This window comes from Siniperca chuatsi, linkage group LG10, assembly GCF_020085105.1.
Source record: "Siniperca chuatsi isolate FFG_IHB_CAS linkage group LG10, ASM2008510v1, whole genome shotgun sequence".
Taxonomy (NCBI): Eukaryota; Metazoa; Chordata; class Actinopteri; order Centrarchiformes; family Sinipercidae; genus Siniperca; species Siniperca chuatsi.
The window spans coordinates 10,434,698-10,455,734 of NC_058051.1; the positions used below are offsets into that span (position 1 = coordinate 10,434,698).

Below are 21,037 nucleotides of genomic sequence, written 5' to 3' on the forward strand. Positions count from 1 at the left end.
GCTCAAATCTGCTTTGGCCTCCATCGGAGGTGGAGTACGCCTGGTCGCCATGCGGTTTGCTTCCTTGAAATATTTGGATGTCATTGTCATCGCAGTACCGACGGAAAAACGTGATTAAGTTCCTAGAATCCGGATCATGGACGTTGTCAATGTCTTTTTTTCGACAAAATGTCAACTATTGCGTCATAAATTTTATATTAATTTGCGAGTGGATAAGAGCTTATCTAAAGCGCCGCCATCTTGCTTGAGGTACTCCGGAAGTCGTCTGAAATATTTATAACATATCTTTCCAGAGACCGTGTTCAAGGTACCTTGGCTAATACACCTCACTTTCAACAGTTTTCATTGGAACTACTTACTGTTGAAGAAATAGTCTCTTTGAAATCTGTTGACAGCATGTTTTATGTTTTGTTTTTTTGTTGTTTTTTTTTCTTTTTGGTGAACCAGTCCTTTAACCCAGCACATTAAGTACATTAAGATTAAACAAATATATATATATATATATATATATATATATATATTATATATATAACAAAGGACTGACAAGTAAATGTATAAACAAAATGTGCAAAGAAAATAAAACGTCAGTACAGGTTTTACAGACTTTATGTATCTGTGGTCAGGTTGAACGGCTGATTTGATGACATGACAGTAAGCTGATGTCAGCACACTGATAGGTCAGTCTAAATCTAGTATGTCACATCTCCTTCTTAAAAGGTTTAAATACAGCCAGTAGAAACTGAAAAAAGTGACAAGTGTTTGTACCACTGTCTCTTGGCACATTCAGTGATAGGTGTGTACTTCTAGCTCTGGACATAGTTGTTGTCCTTTTTTTTATGATACAGGTTATGTTCAGCTACAAAACAGCTCACCTGCAGTTAGCAGGGATTCAGTGTCTTGCTCAAGGGCACTTCATTAGGGCTCATATTGCAGTTATAGCCCAGACCTTCCAGGTTAAGGCTGGTTTGTTCACATTTTAAGGTTCCAGGCATAGACTTCCAGCCACCAGCAACAGCAGAACAGTCAGGTTTGGGTAACTGAGTGGATTCGCACCACTGTCTGTAGTTCCTTCCAGTGAAGGGGTTAGACTTCCAGTATCAGGGGAACTACTTCCTCTTAACTCAGTCACAGAGGCACCTTTTGATGTAGAAGTTATGGTAGAAGCTGTTGTAGTCCCCATTACATCTCCAGTGTTTTCTCCTAATGTACCCCCAACAGATGCTCCGTCTTTGGGGGACTGCTGGTCTGAGACGTCCCTGTCTGCGGTCTTGTACCACTGGCACTGGAAGTCCTTCTTCCAGATCTCAGCTGTGTCTGGTACAGCTGGTTTAGTGTCTGTGTCTGGCCAATCAGTGACTTTTGCTGCCTCTGCCTGAGATGTTAGATAGAAAATAATGTTAATATTAGCAAACATTTCTGACATAATTTTCACAATAAATAGTGAAACATTTTATAATATCAGCCTGAAAACAAATATTAAATAGTATGGCTCAAATTTAAAAGGAAATGACAACAAATCATATTGTTATAAGGTTACAGCAATATTCATACTTTTATATTGTGTTGTATTTTTTATGATAACTGAATATTGCCAAAGCTCTATGCAGAGATTTCCAAAAAGTGAGGAGTGTTCCCAGAGAACTCTGAACACAGAGGATCCTCAGGCAACTGAGCTCCCTGCTGATTTTTTTTTATAAAGTCTTGGTTATCTTTATCAGTCGTGACTCAAAATGAGTTGTTCTGTTTTCAACTTTCCACACAGAAAGTCTTAAAGGAGCTTTCATCTTTTCTGCACATGTACTAGCCTCTTATATCTCACCAGTCTCATACTGTATGTGTTAATCTTACAAGCATGATTTCACAGTAGTTACTTCACAGTTTGCTCCTCAAATAATGCAGTAATTTGAAGACTAAAACACACTGTAATATACACTCTTATACATTGTTTATTACATACACCTAGCTAAAACTTCAGTTTGGTCAATTTATTAATTTTATTATTTTATAAATGAGAGTAGACTAAACATTAAAAGCCCCATAAACTACAGCCTCCAAAATGACCATAAAGTTTAATCAGCATCTTCTAAAACAATTTAAACAAAAACTAAACATGATACCCTTCCAGAAGTTAGGCTGTATTACTAGGAAGCTGTGTTAGACTGCTAGACTGTTAGTAGTTTTAGCTATGTGTAGCTAATCAACTGGAAATTCAGTGTAAGTTAGATCTGTTTCATCTGTCTTATGACACACCACACGTACTGAAGTGTGTCATGGATTTGCATAATGACACAAAGTTGCTTTGAAGATGTTGACATTGCTAGACCAAGGACAGAGAGTCTGGTTAATATCTGAACAAGGTTAAACAGGCCTGTGTCAACAATATTGTAGGAGTGGGTATCAAGCTTGTGCTTGTCCACAGGATTAATGATAACTGGAATACAATGCATAAGCAGGGCTTTATCAGTCCACCACAAATAAATCTTGAAATCCACTTAAAATTACATTCTCTCACCTTTTCCTTCACCTTCTCCACCATTTTGGACGGCGGTGGGAGGTGGAGGTAGGTGGCACTTTCTGGATTTTGACGGACACATCTGCCCTTTCCCTGGCACAGAGAGGCTGAGCAGAGTCGAGTTGCCGTGGTTACGTTGATAGAGTAGGGTCCCAGGACTTTACGGACAAACTCTGCCAGGTCCTGACACTCTCTCTGGGAAATAGACAGGCAGACAGTTTTATGTAAACAGGAAGCAGGAAAAGGGGAATGTGTTGATAGACAGAGTACATTTCCAGCACAAAGCAATCTTTGGAGATTTAATCAGTGAGATGAAAAAAGTTAAATGGTAAAAGCTTGTGTCTATAAACTAAAATCCTGGAAAAACAAGAAACTGATCACATCTATAAATATCAATAGCTGGAAAGGCGTGCAGACATATTTGTGAATGTATGCATTTTATGCACATGTATGGAAGTGTACCTCTGTCTTAGTCTCACTTCTCTCCCAGATGACAACTCCAGCTGTTCCCATGGCAGCACTCTCTCCTATGGTGCTCACCAGGTCTGCCTGTAAAAAAGAAATTATACAAAGAAGCTATAAAAGAGTCACAGCACAGCATGCTCTTTTTCAACTTGTCTCTTTGTACTTGTCATGGTAAGATACAGTATAAACACCATTACACTTGTCATATGAGGCCCTTTTTTTATTTCACCCTAAATCCTATACCTGATGATACAAGTGTAGACCAAAAGCACATTTCAGCTTTCTAATTTTTCTCTTTTCCAAATAAAACTAGGAAATAATTAGCGCAATGATACATCAATCTACTTCTGTCCTTCCTCTCCACTTGTTCTGCTTCAGCATTGATCTGTGTGTAGGGCACTTGGATCCAATACCAGATGTTGATATCTCACCTGTGACAGGAAAGTATTAGTTGAGGCATAGACACTCTTGATCAGTGGGAATACAGGAAGATCAAATGCTGTCCCAGTCAGAGATGATACTCGTAGTGCTTCTCTGATTTGACTGGGCAAATAAAGCCTGGCTCCAGAGGTCCCACCCTATAAAGGGGACGGATTGTACACATTTTTATCTATGAACCAGATACACAGTTATGTATTATTAGACTTATACCAAAACTCAGATTGGTTTACAGTGAAGTGCTTAAACAACAATGAACTGTGGTCTGTTGTTGTTCATTAAAGCTCCTTTCACAACTTTTCCTGTGTCATAGATTATGAGTTTACAATGCAAGGTTTCACATCAGCCTGATACGTTGAAACCGGGTTGTCTTTGTTGAATACAAGAAACTTAAAAGGTTTGTTGGGTTTACTCTCCGCAAAAGTTCTGGGTTCACAGAGATGTTGGTATGCACTGGCTTTGACAAGGAGTAATTGTTTTTTTTTTGTTTTGTTTTTTCACAAAACACTGATAAACCAAACATACATGGCATTTTTCATTTCACTTGATTTTTTTTTCCTCAGTTGTGTAGATGCTATTAACTGCTCAGGGGACAAGCTTGAGTTAGACAATAGTTTTCCTGCGTATATCCAGCCAAGTACTTATGCAGACGCAGGCTTTAAAAAGATGTTTTTCTCTTGAGTTATGATTAGGTTTTCTATGTTCCCTGTATAGATTATTCACTTTATTATTATAGTAGGTTTAGATTTAATGTAAGGGAGGGCATAAACAGTTAGTACAGGTGATTATAAAATGTCCTAACCCACCTGCAGCTTCTCCAGTGTGAGGAGAGGGTAGAGGGCGGAGCATCGTTTCCATAGCCACAGAAGCTCGTCGTTAAGGGCCATCTCTGCAGCAGGGCACTGGTCGGTGTAATTGGCTAACATGGTTTGGGCGGGATTGCCGTTGAAGCAGCTGGGGTAAGGAGAGATGCCCCATAATGCCTTGGGCCTTAACCTTTTGACCTCCCGTAGCGTCTCCATCATTACTGACTGGGCTGCTGCCTCAAAGTCCACCTGTGACAAGATCAATAGATCACCTTTCAATCCCCTCCAGACATTTTCTATTTTCTGATCTAAAACCTAGCAGTTTTTAAAGGTTTTTGTGAATAATCCATATGAAATGGCCAAATCATCAAACTTAAGCAAAGGGTTGGGGGATATAACAGTATTTACCGTAAGATGATAGAAATTACATAAATAATATGAATAAAATGAATGAATAAAATATTTTGCTGCAGAGTTTCTACTGAGGTAGCTATAATTTTAATAGCTCTGGTTATATTAGTCCATTGTGGAAAATGTTGCAAATCAGTGACCAGGACTGCTTTATGACAGTATTGGATTTTTGCATCAATATGATTAACTATCTTGATGTTTCAGATATTTAAAGTAATAGTTTGACACTTATTTGCTTTCTTGTCAAGAGTTAGATGAGAAGATTAGTATCACTCTCATGTCTGTACATTGAATATGAAGCTGGACCCTCGGGACAGTTATCTTAGATTAGCATCTTTAAAGCTGATTAATTAATAGGCTCTATACAAACAAGTGTATTTCCCAAAATGTCAAAGTATTACTTTATTTCACTGGGTAAGCCAAAATCAGACATTACCATCTGGTTTATGTATCTATAAACATTGCTCAACAGAATTTTCTACAAATATATAGATATACATGTTATATATACATATACTGTGATTTTATCCATATTCCCTAACCTTTATAACATAAAATGGTCCAGTCAAACCACAAATCAACAGCCTTTGTCAATCTTGGCCTTCGTATCACGTGTGTATCACATGTCACCATAGTGGTGTTATTACCAAGTCCCAGTGGATATTTGCATTTTCTATGAAAGATTTTCTCTTGACTAAAGAAGAAACACTTTTGATGTGTTTTTTTTTCTTTCATCTGCATCTTGCATGTTGCTTGTTTTCTCTCCATCTCCACCCATGCTCCCTTAACCTCTCCCTTATCCCTCTTTTCTTTTCATGTTCACTTATCTTCCTTCTTTTATTTATTGCAAACTTGTTTTCTCTCTTGTTCCTTCACTCTTTCCAACACCTACACTTTTGATTACCTCTTTGCCTGAACTTTCTTTACCTGTGACCACTTCTCCACCTCCTCTGGGGTCCAGTTAGGAAAGAAAGCCTTAAGCAGTTTCCTCGATGCCTCCAGATACATTATCTGCTTCTCTCGGTTCCTTGACCACTGGGGGACCCACTCTGCCCAGCGCAGCACCCCAAGCCCAAGGTACCTCGGGGCAGGCAAAGCTGCCTCCAAGTCCTGCTGTGTCTTTTGGAGGTGGTTGTCCAGCCGTGTGTGCTGTGGTAGCCCCCCATTGATCGGTGTGTCTTTGTCTATGAAATACGGGTAGCTTCCCAGTGTGTCCTCATAAAAGACGGCCACGCGGCCCTCCCGTTCCATCCCGAATGATCTGGGATCTGGCCGACTGGAGCAGGAAGAGTCAGGGATGCCCCAGAAGATGATAAAAGGCTGTCCAGACAGGAGAGGGGGGCGAGCTGGCTGGGATGGACCAGCAATACCGAGGTCAGCAAAGGCAGCAAGCAGGAGAAGGAGGGGCATTAAAACTGGAGGCCGGACTTGAAGGATGGCTGATGAAAAAGTTGTGTAAGTTCTGAGATTGTAAGGTGTCAGTTTTGGTTCTGGCTTTGGGCCTGGACGCGACTGTGGCTCGGTCCGCGCCATTGAAGCGGCCACTTCTCAGGCTCTCACCCCTTCAGGCCCTCACAGCCAATCATGTTCCTGTAAAACACATAGCAAGTCAAACCTTCTTCAGTCTGTAGTGTGATATGGTCACTAAATAAAGTCTTGATCAAATAATGAGCAGCAAGGAATGAACAGGTCAGTAGAATTATTCCCCTGTATCATTTGTTGCTAATGTCATTTAACAAAACTAACATTAAGTGATCAGTACATACAAATCACAGAAAACATTCTCTCACTTTGCGCTAATTGGAGCCGCTTTCTCCTGAAGGAATAGTGCCTGTGTAAACTGTTCAGAGTAAGGGTTGTGGATTATCCCGAGTAACCGGAATATATTATAAAATTCAAACAAAAACCTCATGATTTGATCTGCCATTGCTTTACTGTATTCTAACATACACAAATCTCCTGATATTTGCTTCTATCTACTATGGTGCTGCACTCTATTTTGTCACTTCAGTGTCTTATTTTAAAACCTTCCTTAAACTGTTCTTATCTTCTCTACCATCCTTCAACTCCCCCGTTTTAAGTGGGTGTAAAATCTGTGACAGATTATAGATTTCTCAAGAGTTCCCTCAGTCATATGTCATGAAGAAACTTGGTGTAGTTAATATTTTATACGCTCAGTGATATAGGATACAGCAGATGCTCAGTTGGGATCCAGGTTTTGAAATAATTACAGATTGCGAACAAGGCTGTACACAGTAATAAAGCAGGATAAATGCGGAGTGAAAGTACCAATGATTCCAACTTCAAATGTTTTAATACTAATCATAATTTACCTTTCTCTCAAAGGGATATCTTGTAGTCACATTTCTGTATTTGTCATTTTATTTAAGCAGAGATTCAAGTTACAACATCATTGTCCACCAAATAAACACTGGAAATTTACCTATGGCCTCAAACAGCTTTTGATATAAAGAAAAAGAGATAACTAGGGAACCTATGTTTGCGTAAAACACACAATAAGAGAACATGCACTTACTTAATGTGTAAGAGGAGAAAACAATTAAGTAGGAATGATGAAAAAATCATGCCAAAATTTTGGGCCGTGTTGTACCATTATATGTATTTCTATATACTTTAAAATCACATATGTTTATTTGCAACATTTTTAAATACATTTTGCACCAAATAGAATAAAAAGGAAAAGAAATGCCACCAGTCTAAAGTTTACCCTGATAAATGGATAAACATCTACCAGTCTTTCTCTAAGTCAATGGCTAACTTAAACTAAATGTTTTTTATGCAAATAGCTAACCCAGTCTGCATCGTCCATGTTTAAAAAAATCAAAATCTGCTTGGTTCTAAGTAAAGAGGGCAAAAGTAAACAAAATGGAAAAAAAAAAATCTATGTCATTAAGGGGGGAAACTTGAACAAATCTGATTTTCTTCTTCCAGGCTGACATAACATCGAGTTTCAACAGTGAGGTAAAATACCAGATCTCAACTGGGCACATAAAGAAATTTGCTTCTTAAATAAATTATTAACAACATAATTCTCCATACCATATTTATATTTTATCATCCTAAATGTTCACAGTTTTTGTTTATACCATATGTCAAGTAGCCCACTGTTACTCTCAGCAAACGTGGCTTCTCATAACAAATGAATGTTGATGTTTTCATAATTAAAAAAATACTTCACCAAACCCATATTTTTTTTTTTTACCAAGATCCAATTATTTGTTTCGTAGTGTGAATACTCAGGCGTTCAGTTGCAGAGTGGTTAGAATGCATGACACATGCCAACACATCTTGTGGGAACCGTAGGGTCATTTTCAGCAATACTTTTTGCAATTTTATTTATTTCAGCTGTGAGCATTCACACGCATTTTCTGTAGGAAATGCATTTTCAGTAAATTATTTCATCCTTAAATTAATTTTTGCCATAAAACAGCTTCATACAGGTAAAATACTTTTAAAAAAATGTATTGATCTCACTACCCATTTGCTTTGCTTTCTTGGAGTTGAATAGCCCAGACATTACAAATCAGATACATTATGGTCCTTTGTGCTTTGAGACAGTAAAATCCTTGTTTCTCTTTACATAGCAATTGTCTTGTGTCTCACATACAGTACCTCAACCAATATATAGTTTTCTTGTGTTTTATTCGAAGAAGCTGTTAACGTAGTGTCACTGTCACATTTATCACACTATTTCCTTATAATTAACTTTATGAGTCACATTATAATTTCATTTCAGTGCCATGAGACTGACACACAGATGACCACTGTGTGACTCACTCAGCTAATAAGGATTATGATGAATAAAGTGCTAATATACGTTAGCAGTACAGTATCTGGCCAGTTCAAACAGCTAAGTGGCAAAAGTACATTTATTCTAGTGCTATACTTAAGGACACTTTTGAAATCCTGCCACTTAGAATCGATTGTTTCTATTTTGTGAGACATCATCCTTTTAGATCCACTACATTTCAGAGTGACATATTTAACTTTTTATTATACTACATTTACCAGACAGCTGCACTTAGTTTGTATTTTTGCTGAATACAATTTTATATGCACAGCTCATAAAATATTATGGATTTTTGGACATTAAACAAAACAACAATTTGTTAGACCACCTGCAATTTTAAAAGACTGCCTACAGGTTAATGCATCAATAATTTAACACCCAGACACAAGCAGAGCCAGGAAAACTGACAGAAGGACACTTTGAAGAAGAGTGCTGCAGTTACTTCCTGCCAGTGTGAGTTTGTGAAGCTTTAAGATTTATTCCACTGTGGATGGTACAACTTTAGTTTGGAGGTGATGGTAAACATACAAATGCAGTGATAAGAGTATCAAAACAGTGCAGAAGGTCTGAATAATAAACTAAAATTCTGAATGTACATGTGTCTTTTTGATGTATAACATTTTAGAGGAAAGAAAATGAAAACATCTCCTGTAGCCTCTTGTTAAATAAAGAAATCAAACACTGGAAAAACTTTTGACAAATAAACAGTTTTTTTCCAGGATGGAAGTTTGGCAATTTTGTTTTGTTACCTGTATCTGATTTGGCTTGTTGCTATGCGGTCAAATTTAAAAAAAACATAGCGGTAGAAGAAGTATTATTTGAAATAAAGTTCTGCTCACATAACAAACAGGCACATGAGGAAACCCTTCCATATCACAGGAAGGTAGTTGTCAATAATGGGTCAGATTAGCGAAACATTTGGCCACCTGAGAGGTGTATAGTACAGTGTTGTTCCACAGTTACACTGAAGGACTCTGCTCTTGTTCAACAGGCATCACAAGATATGAGATAATGAGCACCGGAAGTAACACTAAATGTTACTCTTTTTAAATAATGTGTGGCTGAGTGGCAGTTTTGCAGATGATTCTCAGGCAAGTTCTTTAGTTATATTGGAGCATATTTTTTATATGATTTCTAAGCAGATATATACATGTTTATTCATGATGGACATTATAATAATAATGATAATGATATCCTCGGAAAGTGTAAGTCACACCGAATCTAAAAATATGTGTATTATTTCTATGTTTACATTCGATTTAGTTGTTACTCAGAGAAGTAACTTAAAGTGTAACTAAACCCCCAGAACACCTTTTTTTTTAGCTGAAAAACAATGTAGATGGGTATTTAGTAGTGTTGTTGATAGATTCAGGTCCAAATCTTGACATTTTAGTAGAAAGTATTTGAATTCTACATATTATGTTATAAATATTCATATCAACTGGCCTCTACAGGTTGAAACCCAGCTATTACAATTTAATTTTGCTATTGGCTGATCTGGAAGCAGGTGATGTCCCCACCTATAAAAACAATGTCTACCGAGTGACTCCATAGATTGTTAGTATTTGTTAGCTAGTGGCCAGAATGGGTCGGCACTGTTGCTTTCCCAGCTGCAAAGTTTACTCTATTTTTTGCTAACCCTCTACTTAGTATTTTTTCGACTAGTGCTTTTAATGACTGTAAAAGCACCACCGGACTGCATTGTTTCCCTTGATGAATGAATTTTTATGTCTCCCCACTCATTTATTCAGGTTTTTCCTTTTCCATACATTTCATCTTCTTTGCGGTTTATGTTTTTAGGTTTTTGGATTGACTTGTCATATTGAACCCCACTGTATCATATTGTGTCCGATCCCTCTGGTGTTAACAAAGGGCTGTAGCATTTTTATGTTTTCCAGCTTATTTTTCGTCACCAGGAACTTGTCACATTTTATTGAAAAAGCTCTGGCAATTGTATGTAGCAACTTTTCTCAGTGCAGATAGCTGAAATTTTACACTGTGATAAATGTCTGGTAGAGACAAAGTGCAACTCAAAATACCAAGGAATTCTTGTAACATTAAATATACTATGTGCAAATAAATACACAAGCTTTAAGTGGTGAAAATAAGGGAATATATTAGCACCCCCTTAAAGGAAATGCAAACCCTCACAGGTGTTTTCAGTTAGCCTGGCTGATTAGACCTCTAGTCAGGTGGAAGTTAGGTGGAACTATGCTGGAAATTATGTGATGTCACCAAACTCCATGTATGAAACATAAAGGTTTAATGCTGCGTTCCATTTGAACTGGGAAGTCGGACTTTCTGAGTTCCCAGTCGGAAATTTCAACTAGAACACCCCCTAAAGTCAGATTTCCGACTCGGAAAGTTGGAAGAACCTCACCAGCCCAGACCTCAAAATCCGAGATGGCTGCTCATGCATCAACAGTTAGTGAAAGGTGTAGTAATACACTGTTTAATGGCATTTCTGTCTTTTGTGGCTCATTAAATCAGTTGTATACACAGTACTGTCCAACTTCTATCTGTGGACATGTTGCTCATGTGTTTGTATGCGCAAAATACCACATAATGCATTGTTGTCAACTGGTATTGCTAACAATGGCTAGAGGCGTCCATCTTGGTTTTCCCACTTGTTGTACTGGAACGCTGTCAACTTGGGCATGACGTCATTCCCAGCTCCAACTTCCGACGTAAATGGAACACAGCATAAGTTATTGTACAGCATATTGTTCCACACTACATAGGTGCAACATAACTGACAGGAGAGTGAGGGAGCTGTCAATCCAGTGCCATCTGTACACGCCCAGACAGTCCTGATCCGGCTAAAGTGAAAACACCTGTGTGAGTGTGGAGGGGCATTCAATTTTAACAAATAACACACTGAAGTTTGACACATGAACTGCCTATGATTTCTCTGCAATAGAACTACAGTATATTAACAAGACAAGTATAATGAAAGCTATTTCACACCATTATTTGATATAGATGTTTATAGTTCAGTTAATTTGTCCTGTAATAAAACACAGATGCAGAAAGTGGTAAATCATAATCAAAGTAACCATGAGTCCTAAATAAAAAAACTATCATCTCAAAATAACAGCCATTTAACTCTAATTATATCTTATTGCTTCATTGACTGATTATTACACAGCTTCAGTGAAACTGATTAATATGCACATTACCTGTAAAATCTGTCAGAAAACATTAGGTATAAATACATGTTAGATTTAATTACAGCAGCTCACAACTTAAACAGCAATATTTGAAGTATTAAATAACTTTGAAGAAATTGTATTTTCATGTAACCCCTTTTTAAATTTTTTAAATTGTAAATTGAAACTTACAGTAATCCATTAGATTGCCACGTCATTTAACTGATGTTCTTATTCACACACTTCAGAAGAACATTTGAATTAGCTCCCAGATCACCAACCATTATAAGCCACTAATACTAAGGAGGTCAAAGGTTACAGAATATACAGTGTCCTGCTAATATCCTTGTGTTTCTAAATCAGTGCCAGCCTATATATTACACATTAGGTTCAAGGTTCAGAGTTCATTTATATGTCGTTTTACAACACAGGGTTGCACAATGAAATGAAAATTGTAGCCCCCTTCATGCTATAGAACATATATACAAATATTTAAAATTAGAATAGAATAAAAATAAAAACAATAAATACAGTTATACAGTTTATAGTATACATATATACAGTATATAACAAAGCTATAACAATCTGGTTTATTAATTGTTCAGGCACAGGTAAACTGATGAACTTTTGATGCATTGAGATTGTACTGTGGGGCCCGTATTTTCAATGTAGTCTATTTGTTTGTCTGTTTTAATTTTAGATAAGCTCAAATACCCTACACTTCAACTTAAAAATAATACAATTATTGTAAGATGATACAATTTTGAAACATTTGACATTTTAGTGATTGCACAGGGGTGTACTCAGTTTTGTTATTATAAAAAAAACCAAAATGATTATAATTGATTAAATTTACATTTAGTTGATTGTTAATAATACACTTTTAATTATGAAACGTATCAATAATTCATGTCATTATTACGGTATGTCCTTCAGCCAGGAAGGGATTAATGAGAATACAACCCGGGATTTGTCATTTTTAGTTATTTCATTTTCTAATTTTTTTTCATTTCTATCTCACAATTCATTTGTCTGCTCCTCTCCCATGAACACCACTATGCTGTGCTAATAACACAAGGAAAGGAAATCTGTTATTTGAACCTGCTTTGATCAAACATCATCAAACAGTGTTAAAACATCAGATTTTGCACTTGAGGAGCAAAATATCCATTACAACAAGAAAACCCTGCTTACTATATTACATTTAGACCTCAAGGTCTTGTTTAAAAACGAGGCACCCGGAAGCTGTGCACTGGCTCCTTTCTGTCTTTGACATAGACTACCAAACATTGGCCACAGTTCAGTGCAACAGGTTTTCTTTTTCTGTTTTGTATTTAGTGAAACTCTTATACTGTATATCAAACGACTTTGCTGTTTTTTTCCCAAACTTTTCAGGAATAAAATTAGGGGAACATTGTCATGTTTTCTTTGAAAATATGGAGCCTTTAAGGGAAGGAGTAGATTGATGTCTCCTTATTGGGGGTAAATTAAACAGGTATTCTACCTTCCCATGATCTCTGGCCGTGCTGTTTATGCTGCTGCTCAATGAACTGAGAAGAAACGCCAGCAGGATCTAATCAGGACGTGAAATCAGCTGAGATTAGGACGATACATGCGTCACTCCAATCTAATGCCCAGAAAAGAACCAGTGCAGCCATGCAACAGCAAGTCACTGATCAGCATACAGTCGTCATTGGTTTAGGTGTTTAGGGCCTATAATACATTTGATCATAGATAAGTTGTGTTCACAGTGTCAAGATTTTATTTGGCATCCGTCTATATCTTTTATATCCTTGATATTATTTGACAAAGTTGTGTATAGTGTGTGTTAACTGCATTGTTAGACAGCTTGGACATAGTTAGGAAGGTGATAGTTGCTTATGTTTGCTCAGAAAATGTATGGTTGGCTCCAATGACTGATATAAAGATAACATCTGGAAGGATTCCAAACTGTAGGAGTCACCAGTGTTGCCATTTTCGCTCAATGAAACAAAATTTTTACACGGAGGAGTCTAAGGATAGAGATGTCAGTCCAACACTTGAAATATCACTGCCTTGTCATAATTTCCAGCACTTTGGTCCTTGACATGGTACCACAAACAGTAGCTGGTACCATAGGATTTTCATTCATTCATTCATTTCATTTTTGCTAGTATTTCTATTCAGAACTTTAGAAAGTGTCTGTTTTTCTTTTTGATAGACACAATGTCTTAAGGCCACTGATTAAAAAACAAAACATACAATTTTCCCTTGTCTCCCCCCCAAAAAAATACAGGAAACACATGTTTTAGTTTGCCAACCCTGACTAGCCTAGTTCCAGTTTTTTTGTAAACCAGTGACTTTATTACTTTACTTAAATATTTTATTATGGTGCAAATTGAATTAAACTGACCAAAAAGAACACTAAAACTGGATAAATGCTATACTGACTACTGCCATATCAAGTCAAGACAAGCAAAACTTACCATGGCCAGGGTTGTTCCTGTATTTACTCCTCACAGTCTGGACATCGTCTGAGTGACTGCTCCTGATACTACGATATTTTATTCCTCTATCTTCTGTTTTATTTGTTACTCTTCCAGATAGAGAAATCAAGGAATCCTGCTGGATTTGTGGGGGCATGGATAAGCTGTGCATGTATAACATGCAGCAAAAAGAAGCCTGACATCTGGAAGAGAGAGATAGAGAAAGACAGACAGGGAGGGAAATAAAGAGACAGAATTAGAGAATTAAAAAGAGAGATAAGAGAGGTGGGAATTGAAGAAGGAAAAGACAGCAATCTGGTAAAAAAAAAAGAAAGCCAAAGAGAGGTAGAGGAGGAGCTGAGAGTCTGTCCAGGAGATAGAGGGTGAGCAGGTGTGTGTGTGTGTGCGTGCGTGTGCGTGTGCGTGTGTGTGATCTCACCTTCACAGCCAGGCTAAGCTTCCTTACTGAGAGAAGGTAAGCAGGGTCAGTGTCGACGCCGCCGACTCACATGACCAACGACACCGAACGTAATCCCATAATCCTCTGCTCTACTGTTGCCACTTTTGGCTAAACAAACACCCAAGCTGTGGAGGATCACACCTGCCCACCCCCACCCACACACACACCCTCTCATTTTTCGTATTTTGTCTCTTTTGATCTTCCTCTACCTCTCAGTCACTTTCCTCCACTCTCTCATCTTTGTTCTTCAATTCGAATATCCTTAAATTTTTTCATTTCTTTCTTTCTTTAACTTCCCTCCTCCTCTTCTTCGCTCTCCTCCCCCTCCAGCTCCTTTCCTTCCTCCCAAATCCCTCTCTCTAATCTCTTTTCTTCCACACTTGACTATCTGTTAACTTATGACTTATGTTGAACTTTTCTTTCAAACAGCCACAAAAAACACAAGCACCATCCGGGCGGGTGTGACACAGCAGTAAACCACTAATTTTTTTCACAAAGTAGTCACTCTGTTGCCTAAATACATTTGCATACACTGTGTATGTGCTTCTAGAAAGCACTCTGGTTTCTAATGAAAATCTGCTCACTGTGCTTTACGCAAGACTAAAAGTCTAAAGCCACACTAGCACCCCCATGAGGAATTAAACAAGTGCTGATTTTACCTGTTGGTGAAGTCAGGGGAAGTCATCAGGATGTCTGTATCCAATTTCATGGCTGTCCATCAAGTAGGTTTTGATATACCTTGCTCTGGAATTCCACCAAGTGGACAGAGGAAATTACAGACTGACCAACTGACATCAGCATATATAGAGCAAAACTGCACGAGGATAATTTCTGAGCATGGCGGTGGATGCTCCGACTGAAAAGTTAGTCTGAATGTGTGGCTAAGTGAATACATCAAGATACGTAGCTGTAGAGCAACGTATGCCATGTCATTCACTACTCCCTACAAAATACACACTCAGTAGTGTACACTAGTGAGTATTGACATTTGTAGTGTCCATGCCATGGACACTACTTTTTTTGTTCCAATGTGGGAAATTTTGTGAAAAGTTTTGAGAAAGTACTAGATTAGACCTCAACCATGCCCTTTTGGAAATGTAAACAACGTTTTTGACAACTGACATCCAAACACACATCTTCCTCTATGATATCACTCTGCTAGCTGCGCTCTGGCTGCTACTACCCATGAGCTAGTGGGTAGGTGGGGGCGGTGGGGATTAGCTAGTCATCCCAAATCACATTTGGTTTGATATTCCATAAATATAGTCGCAGAATCTTGAAAGCACCTGGTTTACAAGATAAATCAAATGTATAATTTTAAATGGAACTTCACTGGTTTTGTTGGTAACACAGTATTTCTTATTAAAATTCCAAACTGACTTTCGTTTAATATTAATAATTTAATAAAATAGCTTGGCTGGAGGTGTTGTGGACCCCTGACAAAGTCTCCTAAGATGACTATTAGTAAATTTGTCTGTGATGCATATATAACATAAGGTTTAAAGTGTGGATTCATATCAAACATGCCATTTCCTTGCATTCAATTCAAAAGACCAGAGGGTATTGCATCAAAGACAACTGCAAATTCTTTAGGAGTAACTGGAATACATATTTCAACCAAATCCAGTTATTTCACATATTTCAACCAAATCATTCGGCTTGTCCTTCAAAGCAAAAAGATCACAGTTTTTACTATTTAAAGTTAGACTTGATACCAAAGGGAATGCAACAAGACAATCAATAGCTTTTTAACTTCTTTTTCATTATTTAAAACCTGGTTGTATCATCTGCTAATTGACAGCATTTTAATTCTTTTACGGCTATTTGGATACCTTTGAAATTGTCTTTTTGCGAAATGTGAAGTGCCATTGTTTTTATGACTAGCAAAAATAATAAAGGAGCAGCCAGATCTCCCTGTTTAATCGCTCTGCCGATATTAAATCTAGGAGTGTTTGGTAATTTAACTGAACTATTACAGCATTTGTATAATGTCTGAATTGCACTTTTTAATCTAGATACTATTTTTTATTTCTTCTAAAGTTATATTCTGGTCACACATTTTTTTTTGATTCCTCATCTACAGACTCTGCACTCTCCCTTATGGAGGAAAAAGATGACGTATCATTGATATCATTTATTTTGGTATATCATTTTTCACAAAAGGTTGTAACAAAGCAAGAGATATAATTTGTATTTTCTGAAACTTGGCCGTGGGGTTGCAGCGGTATACTGTTGAAGGGGGTGGGAAACGGATGAGTAAGCATTCCTTTTTAAAGTTAGGCTTAGTATTACAATTTATTATAATTGATTATCATTTACAGTTGGGCTTATTATTATCATCGTACCCAGTAGTTTTATATATGATTAGTAAGCCTTTTTGGAGCTTTGTGTGGTACTTTCCACAGAAAATACAAGAAAGGAGGGAGTGTGTAGGTGATAGGAACTTTCGCGAACAGTTGCAAGAGGTCACGTACGCAGGATGTCACAGTGTATATAAGGTGAAGCAGATTTGAAGAGTCAGGCTTTTTGTTCTTTTTTGGGGTGTCAGGCTTTAGTCGCTGCACACCACTTTGTTCTTTGAATTATCATTTTAGGGTGATGGCCGTACATTCTACTCCTTTGTTATCTTTTAATTTTTACTTCATGGCTTTACTTCATTTTTATAGGACAATTTTGTTAACTTTTGGTTAAATAAAAGCACATTGAGCCTTGCTGAAAGAAAAGACGTCGTTATACGTGTGTTAAGCTTCCTGACCCTGGTGTTCTGTGTTTCTTGGATTTATGCTCTGTTTCTCATGTACCTTCATTTATGGACTTTTGGTTTTTGCCAGGTCCCTGTTGGACTTGTTTGCCTTTTTTGACTGTTTACCTGGTTGTGACCACTGCCTGCCTGTAACCCAAGTAAGCCTTGTTCTTTTCATTAAAACTGTTGAACTGAACCTGCTCTGCCTGCTGTCTGTGATTGGGTCTGTTTCCCGGCTTGACACTTAAACGTGACAGTACGATCTGACCATAATGGACCCAGCAGACACAATGTCTGACGAACTGTTCGAACTTATTAGTGACCTGGAGTGTCTTGGGGATATGTGGAGGAAGGCGGTTGGGGACTATCATAAGGAGGCAATCTGCGCCCTGGCTCATGGGAAATTGTCCTCTCGGCTTTGCCTTAGCCTGCACTCCGGCCTGCTAGCCAGCTAGCATCCAGCCTGCACCTCAGCCCATTCCTGTCCTGGAGGCACCTTCTGGAAAATCCTCCAGAAGGAAGCGTGGCTCCCGCCGACATCATGCCTCACCGCTGCCCAGTTGCTTGTCCTTACCGCTGCCCTGTGCCGTGGAGGTCCCGCTGCCCAGTGCCTCAGAGACTCAGCCGCCCAGCGCCACAGAGACTCAGCCGCCCAGCGCCACGGTGATTTTTCCAGTCGGCGGCCCGGCCGACACCGGCTCCTGAGCTGATGCAATCATCAATTCCTAAGATGCAGCAGTCGCACGATCTCCCTGAGCTGCAGCACACTCCTGAATCTCCTGGGCTGCAGCACACTCCTGAACTCTCTGTGCTGCAGCGGTTACCTGAACTCTCTGTGCTGCAGCAATTACCTGAACCCTCTGTGCTGCAGTGGCTTCCTGAACTCTCTGTGCTGCAGCAGTTAACCGAACCCTCTGTGTTGCATCAGCTCCCTGAACTCCCTGTGCTGCAGCACACTCCTGCCGCTGCTGGATTGCAGCTGCCATGTCCTGCCACTGCTGGATCAAAACAGTCACCTGAACAGCCTCCCTGTGTTGCAGCAACCCACTGAGCCTGAGCTGCTGCAATCTCCTGATCTTTCTGAGCTGCAGCAGCCTTGTGAACTTTCTGTGCTGCAACCACCTCCTGCTCCATTGGGGCCACAATTATCTTCTGTTCGGGTTGGGTAGCAACCACCTCCTGCTCCAGTGTGGCCACAACCATCCCCTCCTCCTGATCTTCAGCAATCTCCTGATCCACCTGAGCTGCAGCCTCCTGGTTCCCTGGCATCACTGGTTCCACCGGCTGCTCTGGATAGCTAACGTTATTGCTTGAGTGGTAGGCTGCTGGAGTACAGTCACAGTCGTCTCCAACTAAATCTCGGCCCAGATCATACAGTTGGTTATTAACAGTGGGTTATTTACAGACAACACTTAGCCTAAAGCTACCTGGTGTTTTAAATATGTATAGATGTCCAATAAGCAATGTCTGGCTGCTGTGTTGGGACCGGGGAAGACTGAAGGAGCATGACGGCTGACCAATCCAATCAACCTTAATTTATCATGGTTTCACAAATGCTCAGGTTCAGGCAGGGTCACAAAATCATTATTAGATGTGTCTATAAAACAAAGGCTTGTTTAATACGAAAGGAATGCATACAATCTTGTCAAAATTGTAACCCAAACACATGTCAAATTACATTGCCATCTATTGAATCTCCAGTTTTCTATCCCCCAACAGGCCGTGACATTTTGGAAAGTACCCATATGTGCCGGTCTGATGTATACAAACACTGGCAGGAGGAACCGCGGGCCAATTCTAATGAGAAAGCCTGGGAAAGATCCTAGCAAGCCGGGAAACTACAGACCCATTGCTCTAACATCAAATATCTGTAAATTAATGGAATGGATGGTTAATGAGAGGCTCATGCACTTTCTGGAAAAGAGGGTTTTGGGGAATGTGTACTAAAGTGGATTTAGGAGAGGCAGGAGCACAGTGGACCTGGTTCTGTGTTTAGAGGATGAGGTCAGAAAAGCCCAGGTTAATAGAGAAACAGTGGCTGCAGTGATTTGGAAAAGGCTTATATGTTATGTTATAGAGAGAAGGTTTGTTGATCAAGTTGCATTGAATGGGAATTGAGGGAAACCGCTTAAACTGCAGTATGGATTTTCTAAGTGAAAGGACGATTCAGGTTAAAATAGGGTCAAAGCTCTTAGAAAAATGTTGTAGAAAACAGTACGCCCCAGGGGAGTGTAATATGTCCTACACTATTCTCAATTATGATAAAAGATATATATGAAAATATACCATCAGGCATGGGAAGGTCTCTGTTTGCAGATGTCAGGGCTATGTGGAAGAGGTAGGAAATGTAGAACATATAGTTAAGAAACTACAAGAATGGATAAATAAAGTGGAAAGATGGGGGACAGAATGGGGCTTTAAGTTCTCTGTTGAAAAAACTAAAGTTATGTTCTTCACAAATAAGAAAATCAGGAAAGGAATGAAATTTAAGTTATATGGAGATAATCTAGAGAGAGAAGAATGATTCCGTTTCTTGGGAGTGCATTTTGACCCCAGACTAACATGGAGAGAACATATATCAGAATCAGAATCAGAAATACTTTATTGATCCCCGAGGGGAAACTCTTTCCCAAGCACATATAAGAAGTATAGTAAAGAAAAGTACGAAAGTCATTAATGTCATGAGTTGTCTGGCGGGGCTGGAGTGGGGTGCTGATATTGCATCATTGAAACATATATATGTAGCAATAATCTGGGGAAGAATAGATTATGGATGTGTGGTGTATGGATCAGCAGCCAAGTCTGTGCTGTCAGACCTAGATGTTATTCAGGATTGTGCTTTGAGGATTTGCCTAGGGGCAGTGAAAATGGCACCAGTTTGTGCTATCCAAGTTGAGACAGGAGAAATGCCACTGTGGCTCCTCCATAGGAAACAGCTGATGGCCAGCTACTGGATAAATCTAAAGGGACACAATGAATGTCATCCAACTAAGAGGGTCTTGGAGGCATGTTGGGAGACGGGAAAAGTGAAAAAAATAAGTTTTGGATTGGTAGGCAAGGACATAGCATAACAAATGAAAGTTTAATAAATGGATTTTTGTCCATTTGTGTTGTGGCCAGTGAGACCATACTGGATGCTGCAAAGTGCTTGTGTAGATATTAAGCTACTTAATATTAAGCACAGAAATAAAGTAGCAGATTTAGTTCAGGAATATTACAGTTGTAGGACAGGATAGGAAGTATTAATTTTCAATTCAATTTTATTTATATAGCGCAAATTCATAACAGAAGTTATTTCATTGAACTTGTACAGTAATTATATACAGCTTTTTACAGACGAGTCAAAGGATCCACTAACAGAGGCTACAGGGGCAGCAGTGGTGATTCCCAGTCACCAGACTGGGGTCAGCAGGAAAACATCTGATTATTTGAGTGTGTATGCCGTCGAGTTATTTGCAGAGCAAGTAAAATACTCTGTAGTGACTCATTGTCAGCCCTGTCAAGCATTAAAACTCACCAAGATCTAGTGTTTGAAATTCTGTTTACTAATTCAAGTTTAGCCAGTCAGGGGAAAGACATAACATTCATGTGGGTTCCAGCACACTTAGGAATCCCAGGAAATGAAAAAGTAGACAAGTTAGCGAAGGAGGTGGTCAAGAGAGGATGCGTGGAAATCAATATTAAACTGTCGGAGGGGAAAAAGGAAATAATTAAACAGTGGCAACAGCATTGGGAAAAAAGTAATAAGACACTTGTATGAAATACAAAATAAGGGAA

The 21,037-nt window shown here is 38.8% G+C and overlaps 1 protein-coding gene across 2 annotated transcripts; it reads right to left on the reverse strand.

Moving 5' to 3' along the window:
• Positions 1-588: 588 nt before the first annotated feature.
• si:dkey-72l14.3 (Glyco_hydro_56 domain-containing protein) lies at positions 589-19,129 on the reverse strand. 2 transcript variants are annotated; one of them, XM_044212156.1, is made up of 8 exons: positions 14,497-19,129; positions 14,058-14,260; positions 5,560-6,222; positions 4,222-4,470; positions 3,409-3,555; positions 2,975-3,061; positions 2,513-2,707; positions 589-1,372 (listed from the first exon to the last, which is right to left on the reverse strand). In XM_044212156.1, exons 3-8 carry the CDS (start codon positions 6,163-6,165, stop codon positions 977-979), a joined length of 1,680 nt encoding a protein of 559 aa, XP_044068091.1. In that variant the 5' UTR covers positions 6,166-6,222; positions 14,058-14,260; positions 14,497-19,129; the 3' UTR covers positions 589-976. The 2 variants fall into 2 exon arrangements, with proteins under 2 accessions (XP_044068091.1, XP_044068092.1); XM_044212157.1 differs by lacking the exon at positions 14,058-14,260.
• Positions 19,130-21,037: the final 1,908 nt, after the last annotated feature.

What these genes read in the sequence shown, in the direction of transcription:
- si:dkey-72l14.3 (XM_044212157.1), bottom strand. Translation starts at nt 6,165, where the DNA reads ATGGCGCGGACCGAGCCACAGTCGCGTCCAGGCCCAAAGCCAGAACCA. An exon ending in AGGTGGAGAAGTGGTCACAG is followed by an intron (nt 4,471 to 5,559) that starts GTAAAGAAAGTT and finishes ATCTTGTCACAG; the next exon opens with GTGGACTTTGAGGCAGCAGC. An exon ending in CTAATACTTTCCTGTCACAG is followed by an intron (nt 3,062 to 3,408) that starts GTGAGATATCAA and finishes TCTTTTTTACAG; the next exon opens with GCAGACCTGGTGAGCACCAT.